General features: G+C 49.2%; 2 protein-coding genes across 3 annotated transcripts in view; one reads left to right on the top strand and one right to left on the bottom strand.

The window, feature by feature from the left end:
- The first annotated feature begins 6,665 nt into the window (after positions 1–6,665).
- On the top strand, positions 6,666–8,032 carry MARVELD3 (MARVEL domain containing 3). The gene is made up of 2 exons (XM_057421957.1): positions 6,666–6,822; positions 6,923–8,032. Exons 1-2 carry the CDS (start codon positions 6,666–6,668, stop codon positions 7,525–7,527), a joined length of 762 nt encoding a protein of 253 aa, XP_057277940.1. The 3' UTR covers positions 7,528–8,032.
- A 2,732-nt stretch (positions 8,033–10,764) lies between these two features.
- Positions 10,765–23,693, bottom strand: part of PHLPP2 (PH domain and leucine rich repeat protein phosphatase 2) — a 36,109-nt gene continuing 23,180 nt past the window's right edge. Inside the window, exons 11-19 of one of the 2 annotated variants that reach the window (XM_057421941.1) lie at positions 22,975–23,070; positions 20,830–20,985; positions 19,875–20,075; positions 18,730–18,892; positions 18,091–18,221; positions 17,587–17,697; positions 16,948–17,136; positions 16,582–16,813; positions 10,765–14,096 (exon numbers count right to left, since the gene is read on the bottom strand). In XM_057421941.1, coding sequence (XP_057277924.1) covers positions 12,966–14,096; positions 16,582–16,813; positions 16,948–17,136; positions 17,587–17,697; positions 18,091–18,221; positions 18,730–18,892; positions 19,875–20,075; positions 20,830–20,985; positions 22,975–23,070 — 2,410 coding nt within the window. In that variant the 3' untranslated portion in view covers positions 10,765–12,965. Of the gene's footprint in view, positions 14,097–16,581; positions 16,814–16,947; positions 17,137–17,586; positions 17,698–18,090; positions 18,222–18,729; positions 18,893–19,874; positions 20,076–20,829; positions 20,986–22,974; positions 23,071–23,693 lie in introns of those variants that run through there. The other variant, XM_057421942.1, reaches the window with a different exon arrangement.

Genomic DNA, 23,693 nt, shown 5'->3' with positions numbered 1-23,693 from the left:
CCTGCAGGCCTGAGATAAATGAGAGGCATCTGACCCTTCCTGTCTCCCAAGGGCTGCTCCAGGTCCTCCCTTACTTGGTAGCAAATGGGCAGAGACCAGAGAGCTGCTCAGGGACAAGAGGGAACCTTGGAAACAGACTGATGCCTTCTCTGTGGAGGGCAGCGGTCACTGTAACTTTGCCTGTTTCCTCCCACTGCCTGTGGCTGGAGGAAGCACCACTCACACTCAACCTGCACTCACCACACCAGTGACAGGGCTGCACCTCCCCAGGCGCAGCAGTGGCCCCTTCCCTCTGCACTGGGGTGATGTGGGAGCTGTGACCCTCCAGTGACCACACTGAGCAGTGCTGCAGCAGGCACTGCTGAGGCTGCAGGAGGCTTGGGCTGGGGCAGCAGGAGGTGGTGGGTGCAGCCCCCCCACAGCAGCCAGCCCAGGGGCTTTGGGTAAGGAACAGCACTTTTCCAACACTCTTCACACATAGGCTCTTGTGCTGAAGCTGCACAGGTCCAGACTAGTTTCTTTCTTCCTTTTACAGAAGCCTGACAGGAACGACCTTCAGAAGTCCACGCAGGCCCTGTCAAAGGACCCATGGGTTATTTTCTTCCTTCCCATCTCTTGCCATGCTGCAGCCCTGCCAGGGTTAAATGTGGCTTTGGGAGGCCTCAAGGACGATGCTGAATGTTCTGCCTAGCAACAACCCTGAGCTGATGCAACCAGCTCTACCGTAATACTGCACACAGCAGTGGGGTTCAGGGGAGGGCATGACGGAGCCGGCTGCCAAGAGAGCTCTGGAGACAGAGATAGACCCAGTTACATAAGGCTGAGCTCCTGGCCAGAAGCAGGGGGCAGGACAGGGGTGTACAGTGGGGTCAGCATGTTTCTCCTGCTATTACTCTGCCTTTCTCGTCTCTGCATGACTGCAGACCCCTGGGTGCTCTCACAAGAGGTTTGCAGCCCACCACGGTCACAGAGCCTCCCAGGGCTGAAGCAGGAGAGCACAGCTCAGCAATTCATATTGTACAAATCTGGCTGAGCACCCCTCGTGTGGAGCAGTGACAGAGGTGGCCAAGCCCTGCACTGTCTGTCCTGGCTGCCAGGACGCCAGTACCCCAGCAGCCCTGACCAGCCTCCCTGCTGCAGTGTGTTCCTCTTCCTCAGCAGCCCTCCCCACAGGTCACACACCTCTTCTGCTCCCTCTTCCTGTGTAGCTTGGGAAATGGATTTTCATCTTTTCTCAGTGGAAGAAGATACTGGTGATGGCTTCAGTGTGGCTTTGGTACTGCCTTGCTCTGGTACGAGGACTGCCCAAAACCCTGTTCCTGTAAACAGGGGCCAAGCCAGCAAGAGCAAGCGGATCCCTCTTCCAGGACCAGCCACAGTTACAAAGCAGGACTGACACCTGGAGCACAGGCTCAAGCATCTCTGCACCGACAGACCTGTGTCACTGTCAGGCTGCAGGTGGGACATCCATCAGTGGAGTTTTGCCCATGTGCCCTGCTCCATGACAGAGTCCTGCTGCGCTCTGCAGAGATCCACCAGGGTCAGTGACGAACAGGCACTAGTTACCTCCTCACACTTTGAGTTTCAGCTATTTCTGTCTGCTCCGTTCTGACACTGGTACAGCCCCACCCAGTTCAGGGTTGGTATCCACAAATATGTGTGTAGCCTAACCTTGGGGCTTTGCATTTCCAGTTGAATAAGCATTTAATAACCAAGTATGTGAATTTTCCTTTTTCTTCCTTTTTTTTTTTTTTTAATCAATTTACTGTTAATCTATCATTTAGAAGATCAAATAGCCATGAAGCCTCCTTGGCTCTCATTAATTTTGTGACTGCCTATCAATTCCCACAGCATATTTATAACACCAGAGCAGGTTTCCTGAAGTGCAGGGACAAGCCTTGTCTGTTACAGGTCAGGCCACTATGAAAATGCACACATTCACAGTTAAATCTGCCTGTGGCATGGGCAGGGCTGCTGTGCTAAACCTACATATATCTGCATGAGTCTCTGATCAAGCCTGATGATGGCCCTGCCTCCAGCGGTCTGAATTGCCTGGCATTCACCTGAAACAAAGCACAACCCCTGTCATTTCCTTGCATAACCAGAGCAGAAACTCATTTCCAAGAAAAACCCAGCTAGGCCATGCAAAGCTGCACAAACATTGAAGAGCCACAAAGATGCAACGATCCACACAGTGACTCAAAGCCAGTAACCGAGTGACTCAAAAATGCACAGTGTCTGCTTCATCTGTCTGCCATACTTAGGGTCAGCTTTCGTTTGATCTCAGAAATAAAAATGAGAAAGGCACTAGAAGGCAAATGGCACAGAGCAGCCATGGCGCTCCCGCCTTGGTGAGCCTGGCTTTGGGATGGGCAGCGCTGGCATCTGGGTCCGCTCGGATCACTGCACTTCTGACACTCAGCAAGGTGCTCACCGCGCAGGGAGCAGCGCGTTGGGCAGGGCAGCGGCAGTGCCTGGGCTCCTGCAGAGCTCCTGTCCACAGGCCCTGCGCTGGGCTCAGAGCAGGGCACCAGCGCACTGGGTCCCTCTGTCAAGTAAACCAGGAACATCAACCCCAAACGCCTTCGTGACTGTGACATCCTGTGGGCCTCCCACAATACCGGTGCCTGCGAATGCACTTGGGCAAGCTGGTCCCGGCTGTGCTGTCAGTCCACATTGCCCTCCCCAGCATGGACCATTGCAGCACGGGGAAGGGACGGAGTGCAGAGCCTGTGTGCCCTTGCACACTCAGCCTGGGCACTACATTCCTTGACACTTGCTGAGAGACACAGGGTGATCTCCAGGTTCATGGAGAGCTGGAAGCACTGGGGAGTGACAGGCCCAGCAGCCACAGTGAAAGACTCGCAGCCCTGTTACAGATGCTGAGAGGAGTGTTCCACAATGCCTGAGTGTTAATGACTCCTGGGTACAGGCACAGCAAAGAGAGACACCTTGTCCAGCCTTGCGCTTTGCTTGCTTACATCCAGGTAAACAGTATGTAAGTGCATACCCTATGTTTGTTATGACCTCAGAGACTGACTGGAGCTGTTGCATGCCTTGTTGTGGCAGCTGCCCCCTTGATGGCCTTGGAGCCACAGGGACAGCGACCAGCCAATGGAGATGGGATGGAAAAGGGCATGGTGGCTTTGTGGGGCAAGGCAACACCATGATCTTGCAGTGAGTGGGGTGCGCAGCAGCGGGCATCTTTTTCTCTCAGAGCACAGACAGCCCAACCCCTCACATGACTGAATTTGAGCCCCAGTGATGGAAATCCATCATCTGCCCAATCTTCTGCAGCAACAACTGCTCATTTCCTTACAAAGTGGTGAAAGCAGGGTGTGTGGGAGAAATATCGGGGGGTGTTTGGGGTACCTAAATCACATGCCTTTTGCTTCAAGCTAAACTCATTGCTTCCTGACCACACCAGCAGCAGATAGGGAGAACATGATTCCCTTCCTTTTGACATCAGCTTTGTACAGGTTTGAATCTTGTTCAGACACTTCCCCATTTACAAGCTTTCAGGATGTTAAAGAGACATCCATCCTGTCAAACGGGAGGACTGGAGCAAGCTGCTTCTCACAGGGTGTATTTCTAGAGCTTTCTTTTGCTTTCCTCTGGATCCCCTCCAGCTGATCCACTTGCCTCTGGAAACACAGTGTGCAAGACTCGAGGCCTAACAAACAGCTCCGAAGGGGGAAACAGAGGAATTTCTTCATGTGTCCTACATGTGACATTCCTGTTTATACACCATAGCAATGTTAGCTTTTTTCGCAACAGGATGACATTGTGGACTTGAGTTCAGTTTGTCAGTCACAATAACCTCCAGTTCTTTTCAGCAGCAGGGCTGTATCGTCATCATGCTGCGCTCATTGTTCCTGTGATTATTTATTCATGTGGGACAGTCAATAAATCTGGCTGTGATGTCCAGGAGTGATTGTGCTGCAGCTCAGAGCTGCCTCACATTGGAGAAATATGAGGCAGTTCATGGCTTGGTCCTTCCACTTCACCCTCGAAGTTCCCAGGGAGGGCACTGAACCAGGTCAGAGCTCTTGGCCCATGGCAAACCAAGCAAGGCCGTTCCATCCCGTTTGTGCAGCAGCAACGTTAGGAGCAGCTGGACACAGCGGAGCCAAAAATAAATGAAAGAAAAGCCAAAGTGAGGATGAAAGTTAATGATGGTGTCCTCAGTTCCTTCTCTCTTCTGCTGACTGCTGCTGCTGCAGTGAGAACACGGACCCAGGATCCAGCGCTGACCAAGCTCAGCTGTCGTACCTGGAGCAGGAGTGAAGTGACACAAGGCATTTTTTAGACAGTTCCCCATACAGCAGCAGAAATGGAATAAGACTGACTCAGTTCTGCAATACCTTGAAGTTTGTACCTCACTTGCTAGCAGCAACACTGTAGTAAACCTGAATGCATCGCCAAATCAACAGAGCAGCGCTTCCCAGCTCTGTCTTCGAACAAGTAACTCCAGCACATCAGAAATTCCAAAGAAAGCTTCAGCTCGGATTGTTGGATGACCTGCATATGAATGAAACACTTATTTCATCCCCTCTTGTGACTCATGATTATGCAACTTTGCTATTCATGTCCCTCTCATGGCAGGTAAAAGCTCTACTGCAAATGGCACTGCCCATGATCCTAAAAGTATACAAAGGGTTGCTGAGGCTTTTAAGCTCATCCTGTCCTTGGCAGCGAGGAGGCCTGGGTCTTGGCACATGAACACGAGTGATCAACACATGCACAGCAGAAGGTGTGCGCCACAGCCTCACTGCTGAGCATCTGCACGATCCCCAGGGCCCTCGTCCTAAACTCCCTTTGGTCTTTCCATTTCCTAACTTATCATGATCGTACAGCTCCTGTCCCCTCTATCTGAACTGGGGGTTGAACAAAGACTTCTGTTCTATTTCTCCCTTACCCCAAACTAAGTGAATTTTAAGGTTACTTTTCAGATCTCTGGTTCTTCCTGGAGCCAGGCGAAATGTTGAGGAGTGCTCTCCAACAGTGCTGAGGTGCACAAGCACAGCAGTTCACAGACTATCAAATCTATAGGCTGCTGCTATTGCTCCTGAAAGGACAGAAGGGTGAAGCTACTTCAGTGTTGCCACCAATCTTACAGATGGAGGAAACGTATTTCTGCCTCTTATTGACCAATCTGAACCTCTCAGGGCACATATTCAGACGCTGCGTCTGAGGCCTCCCAGTGTAACCCTGCTTCCAGAAAAGTTTCTGTTTTCCTAAATTCAACAAAAGTCTTTCTTTTGTTGAGAGCTAAAGCTCTTCCAGGCAGTGTTTGGTGAAACTGCTGGATGAAATCATTCACTCCGGCTTTCCAAGCTGTCCCTGTGTTTCCAAGTTGTTTTTCTCCCAGGCCAAACAGCCTTTCTAGAGCCGGCCCTGAGGACCTTGTGTGTCACTCGTGCACGGGCGAGCTCTTGGGCACTTGCATTCGCTCCTGCAACCACCAACAAAGGAGCAATTCATCGCCTGTGCTGAAAGGTGTTGGCTGTGGCAGCAGCCTCCTGGGACGGGACGGCACCAGTCCCACCATGCAGCAGGATATGACTGTACATGGAAATGGGGCAGCCAGCAAGAAGGTCGTATCATATTGCCTGAAGTGGTCTCCAGCAGACACACAGGTCTGTTTGGTTCCTTACGGATAAATACAAGGGAACGCGCTTGCACACGGCCTGCAGAGCGCTGGCAGAGGCACTACAGGAAAAATCCCAAGGTGCTGTTCCCCGTCCACAGGAGGCACAGGCTCCACATAACCGGGAAGCTGGAGCGGCAACAACGTGCCGTGTGTTGCCAGGGGAAGCACAGCACCGGGCAGGGGCAGTCGTTCTGCTGTCCCAGTGACTGTGGGGCAACTGATGCGGGGGAGCTGGGGAAGGGCAGCTCGCACAGCGAGGGCTGACCCGGCTGCGGCTCGGGTTTGCGGACAGAGCAGAGCAGCAGGACCCGGGTTCCGGGGCGCACGAGCTGAACGCCCCCGGCTGGCACCGAACTCACAGCGCAGGAAGAGGCGCCCCGGTGCCGGAGCCGCCGGCGCTCAGCCCCCAGCGGCTGCAAACACTCGAGACCGTGCGGGGGCACCGGGACCCGAGCGGGATCGGGCGGGGCGGGATCGGGGCGTGCGCGGGTGCCGGGGGAGCGGCCCCGTCCCGCCCTCTGCACGCCCTTCCTCCGGGCCCGCAGGAGCCGCGCCGAGACCTCGGCAGAGCCCGGACGGAGGGGCCGGGCCATGGCGGAGCAGAGCAGCCCCCGAGCCCCGCCGGCGGGACGCGCCTGGGAGGGCGGGCAGTGAGGAGGGGACTGGCGGGAGGGCGGCGGGGCGGGCCGGGCCCGGCCGGGTCGGGTCGGGTCGGGGCTCGACGGGCCGGGCAGGCCGCTGTAGGAGGCCGGGACGGGGCGGGGATCGGGACGGGACGGGACGGGAAGGGCAGGCGGCTGTGAGGGCTTGGGAGGAGGGGGGAAATCGGGACGGGGAGGGATTGGGCAGGCGGCCGGGAGGGCGGTGGGATCGGGGCGGGCGGGTGGCTGTGAAGAGCCTGGGCCGGGATCGGAACGGGGCGGGCAGGAGGAGTGAGGATGGGGACGGGGGGGCAGGACTCAGGACGGGGCGGGCAGGAGGAGTGAGGATGGGGGGGGCAGGAGGAGTGAGGATGGGGACGGGGGGTCCTGGCGCGCCGTTGCTATCCTCGCCGCCGTCTCTCCGCAGCGCTGTGCCCGGAGCGGGGCTGGAGGGGCCGCCGAGCAGACGCGCCGCCGCCCCGGGACCGCTGTGGAGCCGCCGCTGCCGGTACCTGCGCACGGGCAGGGGTGAGCGGAGCGGGACCGCTGGAGGCGCTTCCCCCCTGCCCCGTGCCGGGACCGCCCCGGCCGCCGCGGCTCCCGTGCCCACGCTCTCTCTCCCCTCCAGCGTGCTGCCAGATGGTGCAGGCGCTGCTCGCCGTGCTCATCCTGGTCTGCGCCTCCGTGTCCTGCGGGCCCCCGGGCGGCTACACCGGCCTGCCCGACCTGGGTGGCATCTACTACTACCAGTATGGCGGCGCCTACAGCGGCTTCAGCGGGGCGGACGGGGAGAAAGCCCGGGAGCTCGACCAGCGCTTCTACGTGCTGAAGCTGCCGGTGGCGAGGGCAGCGATGGCCGTGGGAGGCTGTCTCCTGGCCGTCTCCTGCGTCCTTCTTTCGCTTGGGGTTCTGCGGTTACCGTGGCGCTTCCCAGCGTGGCTGCTGCTAGAATGTGCCCTGGATGCAGTGGTCGCAGTGGGCATGGTGCCTGCTCTGTACTACTACTTCCACTTTCTGCTGGAGGTTTATAATTCATCAGTGTGCAAAGAGAGAGAGCAGCTTTATCAAAGCAAAGGCTACCAGGGCTTTAGGTGCAGCCTGCATGCGGCAGAGATTGCGGCTGGCCTGTGGGGCTGCATGGTTGCCATGGCATACCTGCTCAGTGCAGGCCTTGCAGCCAGGGCTTTCACAGCCATTCGGACACTGAAGCAGAAGCCAGTGCAGTTAGAATGATCCCTCCACTCCAGCACTGGCCATGATTTTTGCCACCCTCCTTACACAGGAAGGCAAAACCTCCTTACTGCTTTTCCTCACTTCTGAGCAGTGCATTCTTGATGCTGCCCCAGAGCACACACTAAACATGGGAGAGTGAAGCAGTCCCTAACCTAGATTTGCATTACTGGGTTATCAGTGGACATGAGGGTAGACCCAGGGTCTGTGTCTGGCGGCTGTCCCATAGCAGAGTGTGACCATCCTGCAGATGAACAGCCTTTCCCTCCCCTCCACCGGAGCCTTGCTCCCTCCAGTGAGGTCTTGCTCCAAGTACTGCTACTACATCCCTTCTGTAGCTGAGGCTCCTTACAAAGGGCATGGGACAGTTCACTGAGAAGAGAGGCCAGTGGTTGTGGCATCTTGTTGCTGCTTTCCTGCATGTCTGTTAGAACTAAGGGCCTCTTGAACATGGTGTGTATGGAGCCATCAGACAACCCTGAAATAAAAAGGTGCAACACGATCAATACACTCTGCCCAAGATGTGATTTGATGCTTTTCATATTCCTGCAGGGGGCACCGTTTTGTGTAAAATGGTCCTTTACAGAACTTCTGTCTAACAGTTTTGCTTAAGAAGATGCCCCATGTTGGGATTATAAAATGAAAGCTTTAAGAGCTCAAAGATATGGTTCAAGATAGAAGTATATTGTTTTCAAAATACATTTTTAATGTACAAGCTGGGGAAATGACATGCTGCTCTTGCACTTCATAAAAAAAAGGATAAACTTTACTTTTTAAAAAAACTTCTATAGGAAATTTTTATCAGGGAAAAGAGGAGCACTAGAGACACAAAATCATGCCTCAGAATGAAATGTCACTTCAGAGCAGTGCCCACTTTCTATGGATGTGCATTTTGCATATGAAGGTGGATCCACCACTGGTCTCTTAGACCTGTTCTGCCCACATTAAAAAATCCCCAAAACCCAACCACCAAACTAAACATACCAGAAACGTGCTGTGTCCTGGACAGAGCTCCAGTATCACTGGCACCAGTGGCTAAATCCTCACAATTACCAATTCCATGGAACACTGTCAGAAATATGAAAGTAGAACAAATGCTAAATAGTAACATTCAGTACTTGGGGTTGTTTGCTTTCTCCTCCCTTTTAGTAGCTGGATGTACTCACTCTTTCAGTAGCTAGGTATGCAAATACATCCCTGCACTAGTGCAGGGATTTATGTGGACAGTTCACTGCCATCTGTACTTCCTGGCTGCTGCAGCTCCTGCTGGAGCTCTACAGTCCTGTTTAGAGCAACAGCTCAGGACTCCTAGGGCAGGACACAGAAAGCTGCCCAGTAATGGGTGTCATGAATTCCACCCTCACAGCATTCTGCCCAGTACCTTTTGTACGGAAGGCTGATGGGCAAAGTAGCACCAGCACTCAGAGAAGGAGACCCTTCAGCACAGCTACTCTTCACCATGGCTGTGTGTGACTGAGGCGTTGCAGAGATTCCCTCCAGCACAGTAATGGAATCAGAATATAGAGTTAGATGAAAGTAAAAACTCTTTTATTGCTAAGTCAGCTGAAAAGTTGATGCAAAAATATTCTTCCTTCCTGGACTGCTCTATACATCTGATTAAAGAATCAATGGAATAGTGTTTTCCAGCAATCTTACATGATTTGTCTCTCCAGAGAAATACAAACACAGGCTTCAGTGCTGAAGGTGCATTCACTGGACAATCTACTCCCTTACACAATAAAAATGGGGATTATTACAGGTGCATGCTAGAGTGGGATACAGAGAATATTCTCTTTTTTTAAAAGAAAAATTATAAATAGGTGGTGCGCTGCAATACTTCTTTAATATGCACTGGGTCATGAGAGTCAAGTTAAAAAAAAGTAACATTTAAAAATGTGAAAAAAGAGGAAAATAACCACATTTGAGTGTTCAGACAGCAACAGAACAGACAATGATTGCCCGAAACAAAAGAGGTGAACCTACTGCCCGAAGGAGGCCTTTGGCAAATGACAGGAACCCATGCCTGCTGGAGCGCAGGAGCTCCGGATGCCCCCAGGGCTGCCAGCACGGCTGCAATGTCCTGTGCACTAGGAGGATTTCAGCTTCACAGCAGCCTGTCCCCATGGAGGGCAAGGGGAAATACTTGCTCGTTCCTCGAACAGGGTTCTACCCTCCCATCCACTTGAGGATTGTCATCGGGTCCCTGATGTGGCGCTGCTTCCACCAGGCCCATTCCTGGTGCCTGGAGCAACTTGGAGACTATCCGTTACCTGCAATCCTTTGGCCCCAGCTGCTCATCACAATAAAATCTTTATGGGTTCCTTTTTTGGAAGCCTTTCTGCACAGGGAAGGCCAGACAGGTCAGTGCCTTCAGAGTACCTGTTCCCAAGAAGTGTGGTCATCTGCAGAGCCAGAACTACTGACATGATGAACAAAGGAATTCACAGCCAAACCCAACTGTGGCTGCACGAGCACGGCACGTCTGCATTGCTCAGCAGAGCCAAGAGAGCCTGATGACCCCAAGCCAAGAATACTCCTCTCTAAGAAATGGGACATCCTTAGTGAAGTGTCTCTGTGGGCATGATGTATCTGTGCAAGAACCACAAACAAAAAACAGGGAAGAGACTGGAAAACAGGAAAAGAACTGGGAAAACACTATCTATCCCCTGCTATGAGTCCTTCATTAGACTTGCCCGTTCATATACCTGTTCCACCTACAGCAGTGCTCTCATGGAGCTTGAAATGTAAGGTGGCATTAGCAAGTAAGATGAGAAAAACAAAAGGAGAAGCTTGACTACCTCGAGGGAGACAGGAGAACAAAAGGTGGTGGAAGAGGAAAGCAGTCAGGATGTGTTGCACAGGATAAGACAACCAGTTCATGTACCAGCTTAAGCAGAGAAGGCTCTGGACTCCACCTAGTGTAAGAAAACAATCTATGTTCTGTCATGACTATTCACACCTATAGAAAATAGGAGCTGGCTGTATTAAACTCTGCTTCAAAACCAGAAACAGCACTGGAGAAAAAGGCTACACAGGAATTCCTTGCGTTCCATTCTGCTACTACTATGAAGAGGTGCAGCTCATAAATCTCTATGCTCCAAAGCAGAGCTTTATGTTACTCAGTCCTTTCCCACTGAGCTAGGTAGAGCCATTCGTGACTAACTCACTGTGGACATACCAACTCTCCATGCAGTGCTACTGGTTCACACTGGTAAGGAGTTTTCCACAATCAGTGATTTTCCACTTCGGTGCAAGAAGTAGAGACCTGATTTGCATTAGATCTGCCACTCTCCTAGTGTGAGGTTTGTCCAGTCTTAGTCAGAAAGAAGAGTGTATTTCTGCATCAGTCATGTACTGAACAGAAGCTGCTTTACAGCCCTGTCAGGTATCAGAGTGCTGGGCTGGGCACAGACGTTTGGTAAAATTATCACCAATGACAACTGAAAGTCAGTCACACACACTGGGCTGAGCCTTCTCTGTGTACGTACATGAAGAGAACATGAAAGAGGTTTGGGGTTTAGTCTTCTGATGTTTTCTCCTCTTGTTTCTCTGCTTAACTGATCCAAATGCTGCTGTTTGAGATTCTAAGAATTAGCTTTTCTCTCATTTCCAAATAAAACAGCCATTTAAACAGCAAAAATCTGTGAGAGTTTAAACCTTGCAAAAAGGTTGGGTTGTTTCATGATTACACTGTAAGTAGCACAAGGTATATCCTAAAATGTTGCTCTCTCATGCATGGTAAAAATGCCTTTTTTTTTTTTTTTTTTTCCTGGTGAGAAGAAATTCAAAGTGCTTTGAAATCTCAGTAAAACTCCATTAGATTGTGTCAGTCTAATCCCCACAAGTAGTCTGCACAGTATTTCCTTCTGAGCAAGGCCTGAGTTTGATCAAAAAATACGCAACTCAAGCCTCTCAGAGCTCTTGAGAAGAAACTTTCAAGTTTTCTTCATAAATAAAATTAATAAAGAAGACAAGGCACTAGCCCACATTAGCCAGGATTACTGCACCACCAGCACGATGGGGTAGCTGCTAACCAGGTCTGCCAGAGGAGGACAGATCTGCGTGCTCCAGGGCCAGGTGGCTGCACACAACCCTTACACAGGGGACTACACAGGCCACCAACCCACAGCCTGCAAGAAAAGTCCTAATGGAAACAGTGCATCTGCAAATGCAGACTGGCTTGTTTGCCATTAGAGGGACTGTTTAAAATATCTTTTCCAATGCTGATAAGGATGCTACTAAGGTGAAAAGTTCTATTTTCCCTCTTGCATTGAAAGCTAAGCAGAAGTATGCTTTCAACTTGTCTGTGGCCAAACTGGGCATGTACCATGAAATGCAGGTTGCTGTGGATGTGGGGTATGACTCCAATTGCAGAGGCAAGCAAAGATGCTGTAGCTGACAATGCAGAAGTTTGTGTTGGTGGCACAGAGCACTGAATGCTTCCCCAGCATAAGAAGGGCAGCCTCACTGCTCACTGGCTTAGAGCAGCACACCACTGTTTACAGCTGCTTTTCCTCTTAGACACGGTACCACTGAAACAAGCACAAGCTCCTGCTTTCACCCCGTATTTTCTGGATAAGGAAGCCTCTACTGGGAAGCATCCATTAGGAGGTGGCCAAAGTGCTGCTGGGCTGGGCTGGTGCTTACAGTGAGGAGAACCAGGTGTGTGTTAATCAACCAGCCAAGAGCTGATCTTCCTGTGGTCCCTGTGAGATGCATCAGCAGGCACCTGCTCAGCACTCAGCTCATCCCACACAGCCTGATCCCATCATGAGCTTCACACTACCTGCACCAGTGCTCATCAGAACACTGGTATCCTGAGTCCTTCACTGCCTTAACAATGTCCACTGAGAAAAGCCCCCTACACACCTTCTGGGGACTGCTCTCTCCCCTGACCCTATATAATAAAGTGCTGGGCTGAAGGGGAGCAGAACAGCTTAAGTGCAATCAATAAAAGTGCTTTCAATTACTGCAGGAAACCATTCTTGGGTCAGCTGCATTGCAACTGGCTGTATTCTTTCAAGGAATAACGAAGTCAGGTGCTGGGGGGTGGGGAGCTGCATCAGAAATATTCATGGGACTCCAAACATTGCCCCTCAGCAGCCTCCTCACCCCCCCCGCCAGCCCCTAAGCTGCAGATCTGGCAGAACCTCAGGGTTCAAAGGGTTACAGGCAGGTGTTGAACATCTGCCTTCGTTCTAGTGCCTGCATGATTCCCAGGTGGTCCCTAGCACAGAGCTACTGCTCCGAGTACTCATGGAACAACCAGGATGCTACAGTGAAAAATCAACAGCTCAGACCTTGGCACACCCCAGTTCTTCCATTAAGGAAGCAGCAGATGCCTGTACTCCTTGCAGATCCCAGCTCCCCTCGGAGGTCAAGACAGCCCCTGTGGGACAGGGCTTCCTGGGACAGACAGAGTGGGAGCAGTACTTGTAGGGTTACAAAGCTGTGTCAAACTCCTCTGGCAGAGTTGCTGCATGTTCCTCTTTCTGTTCCTGATCTGCTCCATTCTCCTGGTGCTGCTTCATTTGTTCCTTCACTTCCTCCTCCAGATCAGGTGGCACCACAAATTGATCTTCTGGCTCCACCTGGGATGGAGCAGCAAAATAGCCTGTCTTCTTCTTGGGTGCCTCTGTGGCTACTTCAATGAGGTTGAGGCTCTCCTCCAAGGGCACTACGGAACCATTGGAAAGCTTCTTTCCATACAGACAGCATGTGGAAAGAGATTTTTGCAGTTCACACTTCTCCCTTACACCTCTCTGCACAGTGTTCACACTGTTCTGTCTCCGAATGACAAGGACAAGCCCAGAGTCATCCTCTGGCACTGGAGTAGAGGAGCTGTACTCTGCAGCAAGAGGTTCTAACTCCAGACCACTTCCTTTACAGCAGTGAATGTCAACCTCTACCTCCACTTTACTACCATTTGTCATCACACCTTCCACAGGCTGCTCATCATCACTATCCAGACCATTGTCAGACTGGTTGCTAGAGAAGGTGGCACTGGAAGGCTGGCGCTGGAAGATGCTTGAGGGAGGCACAGGATGCAGACTGCAACGCCGCTCTTGCCGTGGTAGCAAACCACTATCAAGATTAACAGCGTTGTGTTCATCTGAAGCAGTAGAGCCTACCTCACTGCTAACCTCAGAAGCAGACAGTTCACTGCTGAACTCTGAAGCAATTCCACTGCTGGATGAAGGTGTTGCTGGCTTGGTGGTGGAGCTAAATCCCCCAGGACCTGGCAGCGTGAGGCCATGCATCTCACATGTGCAGCTGTCCTCACTGATGTTCAGACACACCACCATTGCACCTACATTGTCTTGGCAACCATAGCTTTGGGCTAAAGTGCAGAGTTTCTTTGCAGCAGCTAGCGGGTCATGCAGGTGGCGCACAGCCAAGATAGCCTCCGTGTACGAGAGGTGTTCCCAGAGAGCTTTGTTCCCTATCAGTAGCAGCTCATCTTGAACAGTCAGCGGAATGGAATTCACGTGTGGTTTGGGCAGGATCCAAGGATGCAAGTACGTGCAGCCCAGCATCCGTGTACAGCAAGTCACACCATTGACCTTATTGTCCTGCAGACAAAAGGAAAAGGGCAATGAGCTAGATCTGCTATTAGACCATGTGCAGAGCAGACTTTCCCTTGCCCATATACAGCTCTGCAGCCTTGAGAAATGCCAGTACACAGCAGAGCACAGCAGGAAGGGATCTAGGCCAAGGGACCACAGCACAGACATTCACTGTACTTGATCACTAGGTACAGTAATTGCCCATCATCCATGCTGGCAAAACCACAATTTTATCTGAAAAGGCGTTTTGTCACATTCTGAAGAACTGCAGGAAACTCCTGTGAAATGCACAGCTCTGCTTCTTGCAGTACACTGATCAGAGAAACTCACCCCGGAGTCTTACTGAAACTTATTTTTGCAGTATGAGCAAGATCACGACTTTTTACTTCCTTGTTGCAAGGCAGATTATCCAGACATTAATTAATTTGTCTATTTTCTGAACTATTTCCCTCTTTATTAACATATAACTGCATTCTGAAGTGCAGACACGGCATCCTGAGGAAGAAAAGAACACACTACTGCTGTAACCTGGAGGTATTACCTCCTTCCTCCTCCTGCTAGGTAGTCCCATGGCCAGCCTGGCACTAGTGTCCAGCCAGAAAACTGCCAATATGCCTCTGAGCCTGTTCCAAGTCCGTGTATACAAAGTGCACAGCTTCCTAGTAGTTTGAGTTTATTTTTTAATTATTTAGTGTTCTTAATTTCTGCATCCTCTCAGTGTTAAACGTTGCTGCTGCTACCACGTATTAAAAACCAGCAGAGGACAGATGCAGGGAAGTCTCCTTAGACAATGATTTAACTTTTTTCATAATCCTTTCATCAATTTTTAAACCATTTAACATACTACATTGATTCCAGTTACGTTCAGTCAGACCTGCATGGAATATTGCACCTTCCAGAGCTGTAACACATGAACAGATTACCCCTCTGTCCTGGGTTCAGCAGTAGCAGTCATTTTTCTCCCTCTTAGCAGCTGGTGCAGTGCTGTGTTTTTGACTTTCAGCCTGGGAACAGCGCTGTTAACACCGATGGTTTTAGTTGTTGTTCAGTAATGTTTAGTCTGACCAAGAACTTTGAGTCTCATGCTCTGCAGGGAGGAAGGGAAGTCGGGAGGAAGCAGAGGCAGGACACCTGACCCAAACTGACCAAAGAGGTATTCCATACCACAGCACGTCATGCCCAGTATATAAACTGGGGGCAGCTACCCACAAGGACGAGATCACTGCTCAAGTCGGGCTGGGTATCGGTTGGCAGGTGGTGAGCGGTTGTATTCTCTTCCCTTGTTATTTCCCTTATCATTATTATGATTGGTGGTAGCAGTAGTGGTTTGTGTTATACCTTAGTTACCGGACTGTTCTTATCTCAACCCATGGGAGTTGCATTCTTTCTATTCTCCTGCCCATCCCTCTGAGAGCGGGCAGAGGAAGTGGGGGGAGTAAGTGACCGGCTGTGTGGTTCTGGGTTGCCGGCTGGGCTTCAACCACGACACCCTGCCAGAAACACTTTTATCAAGCAACCTGTTTAAAAGGCCCACTGCACATGAAACTACTGTGACTGGCACTGATTTATCACAGTTCCACCAGTGACATATTTTCCAGTTCTTTGGAACTTCCCTGTTATTCCCAAGGAACTGGGAAGTCCCAGTTGACTGGAAGTTAGCAAATACAACACCATCTACAAGAAGGGCTGGAAGGAGGATCCAGAAACTACATGCCTGTCAGCCTGACCCTAGTGCCAGGGAAGGTATGGAGCAGATCATCTTGAGTGCCATCAGGTGGCTTCTACGACAAAGCAACGTACTTAGTGCATGAGGTAAAAGGTCTGGGGCACAAGTGCCTTGAGGAGCAGCCAAGGGAACTGGGGTTGTTTGGCCTGGAGAAAAGGAGGCTGAGGGGAAATCTCATCGCTCTCTAGAACTACCTGAAAGGCGGTTGCAGTGAGGGGGGGGTTGGTCTTTTCTCCCAAGTACTATGTGATAGGACAAGAGAAAATGGCTTCAAGCTGCACCAGGGGAGGTTTAGACTGGAGACTAAGCACAATTTCTTCCCCAGAAGGGTTGCCAAGCATTGGAACAGGCTGCCCAGGGCAGTGGCGGAGTTGCCATCCCTGGGGGTATTTAAAAGACATGTAGATGTGGTGCCTGGGGACATGATTCAGTGGTGGACTTGGGCAGCGCTGGGTCAACAGACTTAAAGATCTTTTCCAACCTGAACTATTCATGTCTCCCCTCCTTTAGCTCCACACCTGTTTTCTTTCCTCCTTCTCTCCCCAAGCTGTCTTTGGTATCCTATACCTGTAGTTCTCAGGCCATAATACATATTTTATGAAATTCCATTCTGAATAGCTAATCAGCGAGAGAAGCAGAGCAGGAAGCACCATAAAAATCACTTGAACATCTTCATGCCATCCTCTCCCCTGCAGCAGAGCTCATATATTACTATGAAGCTTTTAAAGGAGGGTAGAAGCTGAACTGAAGAGGGTCCAAACCAACCTCTGTTATAATGGCTTTTTGCTCCTTGATTCTCTTGGCTTCTTCTGAGCATTGTTCAAGGCTGAAGACTTTGGAGAGAGGCAGTGGTTTTCCACTTCGGCACAGAATGGCTTGGCAAGTCCCCACATTGGCCACCGTCAGAGAAAAGTTGCTGGCTGGATCAGCCACATCATGACGAATATAGCAAAGGACAGCAGAGGAACCCAGCTTCTGCCCAGCCATACCCAGCTTCCTGTTGGAGGAGAAGGTGTAGGAAGGCTCCAGACTCCAGTGATAGGCATTCTGGAGAGCTGCCTCACCCCACTTAAGACATTAAGTGATATACCTATGTAGGTCCCACCAGGACCAGCTTGCTCACTGTCCTACCTGTGGGAGACCAAGAAGGTGTTGGACATGAACATGGTGTCTGACTGCTGTACCTCCTCCAGGAGCACATCAGCCATGGTGCACTGCAGCAAGCGAGGCAGTTCCTCATTCTTGTCTCCATCAAACATGCCATACACAGCCTCCACCCCCTCTGCAAAGCTCCCCAGAGCCAGGGATGACACACACAGCCTGTTAGAAAAACACACAAGCAAAGTTAATATGTCTCAAAAGATTCTATGGTTCTAAAAACCACAGCCATCAGGCACCTTGATGTGAGTGCTGTTCTCAGAGGGCAGCAAAGCTCCTGCTCCTCATTCACTGCCCTATGGGATGTAAAGCTGCATTTTATTATTGGAACTCCCAATCCCTCCTTGCCTACACTCAGGAGATGGCAGTGGGCACAGCATCAAGAAAAAGCATCTCTGCCAGGGTAGTCCCTGAGCAAGGTCCCAGGGTAAGTGTGAAAACAGGGAAAGGACAATGCTGGAGGCTTGAGTAATGAAGACTTGGCAGGAGATCTGGAGAGACAGAGGGATGGATGAGCTCTTGAGCAAAAGAGGCCTTCCTGGGTACTTAGAATAAGCTCCACCCCGCACACTGAGAAGACAGTGTCAATGTCCAGCAGACCACAATACTCACTTATTTCTTTGGCCTGCCATCTCAGCTACTCCATGACTCCAGAAGGTAGAACTGAGTGCTGAGTCTCCTGTGAGGGAGGGCTTAGCATCAATCTTCAACGTGGTAATGTGACTACAGAGAGAGAAGAACCCAAGTCATTGTCTCCTAGACCCTCCTGAGCAGTCTGTGACCAAAGGACCTTGTCTAATCTAGAGTTATAGACAGCAGCCTGTGGAAATAACTGCACCAAGGAGAGGAGTTTAAGGCCTTGACCTCCTGGAGATGTCTGTCTGCTTCTGCCAGAGACAGCTCGGAGAACCTCATACCACCTGAGAAATTGTTTGCTTGCTCTGATGACTTGGCCCCAGACTTTTCCCTTCCTACAAGACAGAAAACCTCAGGTGCCTCAGGGGACGTTATAACATTAAGTTCTGTGATATGCACTTTACTATCCAATTTCCCCTCCTGGGAAGGGTTACTCTTCCCTGTGCAGGTCGCTGCTGCGTTCGCATCTCCATGGCTCACCTGAAGACATCCAGTGTCTTGTGTTCTAGCACCAGGTTTGTGTTTCCACTCAGGTCCAACTCTTGCAAGGCACCTGGCAGTGCCTCAGGGATTAGTATTTCAGTTAACTCATTGCAGCTCAAGTCCACAAACTGCAGTACCAAAGAAAGCACAATATTCTCTGTTGTGTCATGGGATCAGTTACTCCAGTGATATTTCCAAACATCATAAAACCCCACTGTTGATTGTATCCCACAAAACAGGTCATTGAAAATGGGTCTGATCTATCAGTAGAAGAACAATTTATAAGCAGCAAATACTTATAACCTGCAATAGCAAGGACTCCAGTACTGAAAGAACAGATCACAGTAAAGGTAATAGCAGGCGTATACATACAGACCTGCCTAGCTATTTAACACTCCCTGTCTCAGGTAGTAAACCAGAAATACATTGAGTCAGAGACAGAGGGTAAAGATGAACAAGAGATGAGACATCTTTGACCAAGTCTTAGATCAGCAGATCTAGAATGCATATTCTGTGCCTTCTTCTTGGGTTGTTTAAGCAGAATGCTGGAATCTCCAGTTCCTCCACTAACAGTTACTCTTCATCCTCCAGCCCCAACTTTCCCCTGATACATCTTTAACCTCTGCATCAGAATACCTGAATATGGGGCAAATGCAGGATCTCTGGAAAGATGCTGATTTCATTAGAGTGTGCAATAAGTGTGTGAAGCAGCTTGCAGTTTGCCACTGTTGTGGGAATTGTTTTCAGCTTGTTGCCACTCAGGTTCAGCTCTTCCAAGTGCTCCAGCTTACTAAGTTTGCTGAAGGGGAAACAAAAGAATACTACATCTTACAGGCATGAACTTGGCACTTTCTAACCCTGCAGATAAGGTATCCAGAGACAGTGCCCTTTATGAGCTACATTTCTAATTTATCGACAACAGACCAAAAGTTCTAAGAGATGCTCTCATAAGAGCTCACGGTCCTCAAGCCTGGCTTGTATTTATACAACAGACAGATCCCTTCACCCCTGACTTGTAAAGCACTGAAGGAGAAGACTGCAGTGTCTTATTTTTAAAACTGGCAAAAGCCCCTCAGCCATGCCTGTACTTTGGAGGATTAAATAGATTTACATGAAAGTGATGAATGTATTTATCATTATGCATAGGCAGCTGAAATTCTCTTAAACTACACTTGGAAAATCATAGAATCCCAGCCTAGTTTGGGTTGGAAGGGACCTTAAAGCTCATCCAGCTCCAACCCCTGCCACAGGCAGGGACATCTTCCACTAGATCAGCTTGCTCCAAGCCCCTGTGTCCAGCCTGGCCTTGAACACTGCCAGGGATAGGGCAGCCACAGCTTCTCCGGGCACCCTGTGCCAGCACCTCAGCACCCTCACTGTAAAACATTTCTTTCTTATGTTCGATCTAAATCTACCCTCCTTCAGTTTAGAAGTGTTGCCCCTTGCACTGTCACTACAGCTCTTGGTTAAAAAGTCTCTCTGTGCCTTTCTCATGAGCCCCTTTTATATACTGAAAGGTCCCAGGAAGGTCTTCCTGAAGCTGCCGCTTCTCCAGAATGAACAACCTCACCTCTCCTGGGACAGGAACCACTGCAGCCAACAGAATCCTGTGCTAATTCCCCTTAACATGCTATTCCTCAGTTTAGGTGTGTGTAGGAATGGCAGCCTCTGTCATCAAGACACAGGAAGAGCATCGTGTTTTGACCCCAATTCACACACAATTGCAGGAACACAGGCAACATCTCCTGGTGAGCACTATCTCACCCACCAGCCTCACCTACCTTGCAGGGAAAGTCTGTAGGTGGTTGTTTGCCAGATGTAGGATCCGTAGGCTCGGGTGTCCCACCAAGACAGGGATGCACTGATCTGTGAGGTTATTATTGGTCAAATAAAGCAGCTGCAGCATGCTTAGACTCTCCTCCCCTGTACATGCAGAAGGCAAGGACTCCAGGCTGTTTGCGGATGCATTCAGGTACCTGAGGCTAACCATAGCAAGGGCAAAAATCAGACTTCACATCATATAAACCACTCCATTTATGGCAGGAAAAGGTGTTATACAAATGCCAGTGTGGACAGAGCAACAACATTAGACAGGAGGCCACAAAACACACTGTAACATCCCTACTCAAATTAAGATCTACGAGTCTACTAATGACTTAGTAGCTACATAGCACTGCAGATGCACACAGCATTTTACAGTAAAAGTGCATACTGAAGAATCATTGGAGGGGGTGGGTAATACTGATGAAAGCAGACTACATGAACTCTTAGTCTTTAAAACAAGGGTTGACTCATGACTGAATAGACACTTATGAAAAGTTGTTCATTTGTAAGGGTGTCTCTTGCTGTTCTCCAACGACCTGATGTATTTTCTGCTGAAACATCTGAAAATCCATATGGCTTTTTTCCTTTGCACCCGAATTTACACACTAGTTTTAAAGACAGAGTTCTTCAGCCAGTATCTTAGAAACAGTTGCAACTGAAGTTCATTTTTCAGTTCACTGTTGGGTTTGGCAAGCCTAATTAAACCTGCAATTAAACTATAACATGGACTGATTCCCTCGAATCAGCTTGATGACTTCCCTTATGGCACCTGAATTACGACCTCTTAAAGCGCATGCCTCATTATCTCTTATGTAAACGGCACCTTGCAAGGACAGACACACAGATGCCACTATCAGCCTTTATAGTACCAAAGGTCAATGCAGACAAAAGATACTTGCTACAGCCACTCACTTCAGAGCCTTGACAAAGAGCGTCTCTGGGAGTTTAGTCAACAGGTTGTGCTGAATGTCCAGCACCTCCAGTGGAATGTGTTCCGCAAGAGGCGGAAGGCTCTGCAGACGATTGTGTCCCACCATCAACTTCCGAAGGCTCAAGCTGCTGAGGATCCTAGAAAGACACAGGTTTTTTCTGTCAGCCCGGTTTACTCATTTGCACATCCAGAGTGGGAAAAGTAGTATTTAATATGTTATAACTTGATTGTACAGCAGAAAAAATTTAGAAGAGACTGATTCATAAAATGTAAACAATGACAAGCGTAAGAACACACATGGTAGAAGTTGCCTCACATCACTCTGAATGCCTGCAAGTGTATGTACATTTTCCTCTATGCTACTGCAGATTACTAACTTGTGATATGACTGTGAGCATTCTCTCAGGCAAACAGAAGAAGGGAAGTCACAAGCATGGGTTTAAATGCCTATTCTCACTCGTAGGCAGAAAGAAGCGCTTCCCCTGTGCCAATTTAAATTCAGAGCTTTAAGCAGCTGCCTAGCATTCCTGTGTTACTTCTGGGGCTGTTGTCACATTCTCCAGAACTGCAGTTCTTACTGAAGGGAAAGGCCTCTATCCCCATGAACTTCAGAGATTTGCTTGCAGGAATTCAGAGAAAGGATATCTGAACACACCTGGGCATTGCCCAGAACCTGCCCATTTGCATGAGGCGGTAATTTGGGATTATATTTTGAGCACCCTGAACAGAACAGCTTCACAGACTGAATGTTAAAGCTTCATTAGTGCACTACTCCATGCAGATCAATTATTTCTTTCTGTAAACTGTAGATTCTCAAAGCTCATTACACTGGCGAGAAAAAAAGAACCAAATCAAAAACCATTCAAATGCAAATACACCAATTTCCTCATTCAAGCTGATTCACACAGAGCTGGATGGGCATCTCCACCCAAAACTGTCACCACTTTTTACACTTAGTTGCCTCAAAAAACAGTTGTACCAGACAACTTCACAGTGAATGATATCCCCCTATGTGAGGCTCCTTAAAGCTTTAGTCTGATGGATTAACCTGATAACTAGCTGAAAGTCAGTGCTGGCTAAATTCTAACTGTACACAAGACATACAGTGTTACTGACAAACATATACTGGAAGAGATCCACACTGGATGCAGTTAATTCCAGCACTTACAAATCTTTAAAGAGGCATAAATATCTTGTTAGAATATGTATTTCTGTGTCTGAATTCTGCAGGTTTAACATAACATACTTAAAGTTTGGTCCTTTTCATCCGCTGGTATGGCTAAAATTATTTTCTAAATTGTCATTACTGCATCCTTGTTACATCCTTTTCTTGCTTTTAATGTATACAGTCTTGTCTCTGACAACCATTAGAATGTTACTGCTGAGATAATTTTCTACACCTGATGCTTTAACTGCTTCAACCTGCTCTCTGCATTTCTTCACTGTAATTCATCCTTCCACTCTATTTCAATATAGATTACTCTAGAAACTGTGCCTTATTCATTACAATCACACCCCACCAAACACATTTGTTAGACTAAGAACATTTGTGTTTTGCTCCTTCCCGTGGTATCCCTCGTACCCTGGAGAAGTCATTCAAAACATCTGCAAAACTACCTCAGTTCTTGGCTCCTCTTTGCTGCATTTCTGCAGAAACTGAAAGGGAAACAAGAAGAAAGGAGTTGGCTGATGATGTGTTTTATAAGCTACCTCTGAGATCAGATGTACCATACCTCTGCTATCTCCCTGTGACAGGTTAACAGATGGAATCTCTGTGGGGTAATGCAAGACTTATCAGGGTCTCACCTATGACCTATGTTCACAAACACTATGGTAACAACAACAACAAAAAAAATCACAGCAGCATGTTCTACTTTAGGTGCAAACAGCTGCAGTAGAAGCCAGAAGCACAGGATGAAGTCACCTGACCCCTATTATTCATGAAGTTGATTTGGAAATCAGTTCTTTCCAACATTTGAATAGAGACTATTTTGATGCTGCACAGAGAAAGCAATTGAATGATATCTCTGCACAACAAGGAATAAAGCAAATGGAAGTGCACTACTTCTCTCTCCCCAGTCAGCTCACCATAGAAGAAAGCTCAGCTCTGTATAAGGTTTGCTGACCTCAGTGGAAGCTCCACAAGGAGGTTGTGGCTCACATCCAAAACTTCCAGATTCTTTGCTTCACAGGCCCAGTCTGGGACACACTGAAGTTGATTGCTGAGAAAAGCAAGGGGGAAAAGCTAGACATCAGCACTCCATATGGAATATACCCTGTTTGAATACTGTATGACATGAGTGACAGCCAAACCAAAAATAATAGGCAGAAAATGAACAACAGTATTTGAGCTAGTCATATGGAATTTATCTCATGGCTAGTTGTGTAACACCAAGCTGGTGCATGATTGCTAGAAAGTCCTCACGCAAGGCCCTAATGATCAGGCTTTTGGTTTACAGCACTGACATCAGGAGAACAGGCCACCCTATGTCATCCTTCTATTGTGCTTCAACCTAAACCAAAGCAAAAGGTGATCAGGTCTCACAGTGCTGCTCCAAGGGCAGCCATCAGCAGTGAAGCCAAAAGCAGAGATCACTGGCAGCTACTCTAAATGTCTGCTCCACAGACTCCCACCATTCAGCCCAGTAAGCTGTTCAATGGTCCCTGATTGGCTTTCTGTGCTGATTACAGCCTGTGGCTGAAGGACAGCCAGTCACCTAGACTAGGTTCAGAAGGGCTTCTGGGCTGGGTCATCATTCTTTAGTACTGGGCTTTCCAGTGAAGATGGATTGCCTTCCCTTAATTACTCTCAACTCTTTCAAAAGATTAAAAGCTACAGAAAGTT

Source organism: Pezoporus wallicus, unplaced genomic scaffold, assembly GCF_028554395.1.
Source record: "Pezoporus wallicus isolate ANWC-B61680 ecotype Strahan unplaced genomic scaffold, APGP_CSIRO_Pwel_v1 contig_7902, whole genome shotgun sequence".
In the NCBI taxonomy this organism is placed as follows: domain Eukaryota; kingdom Metazoa; phylum Chordata; class Aves; order Psittaciformes; family Psittacidae; genus Pezoporus; species Pezoporus wallicus.
Note: the sequence above shows the minus strand (reverse complement) of the source record. Positions and strands in the feature narration are given on the sequence as shown.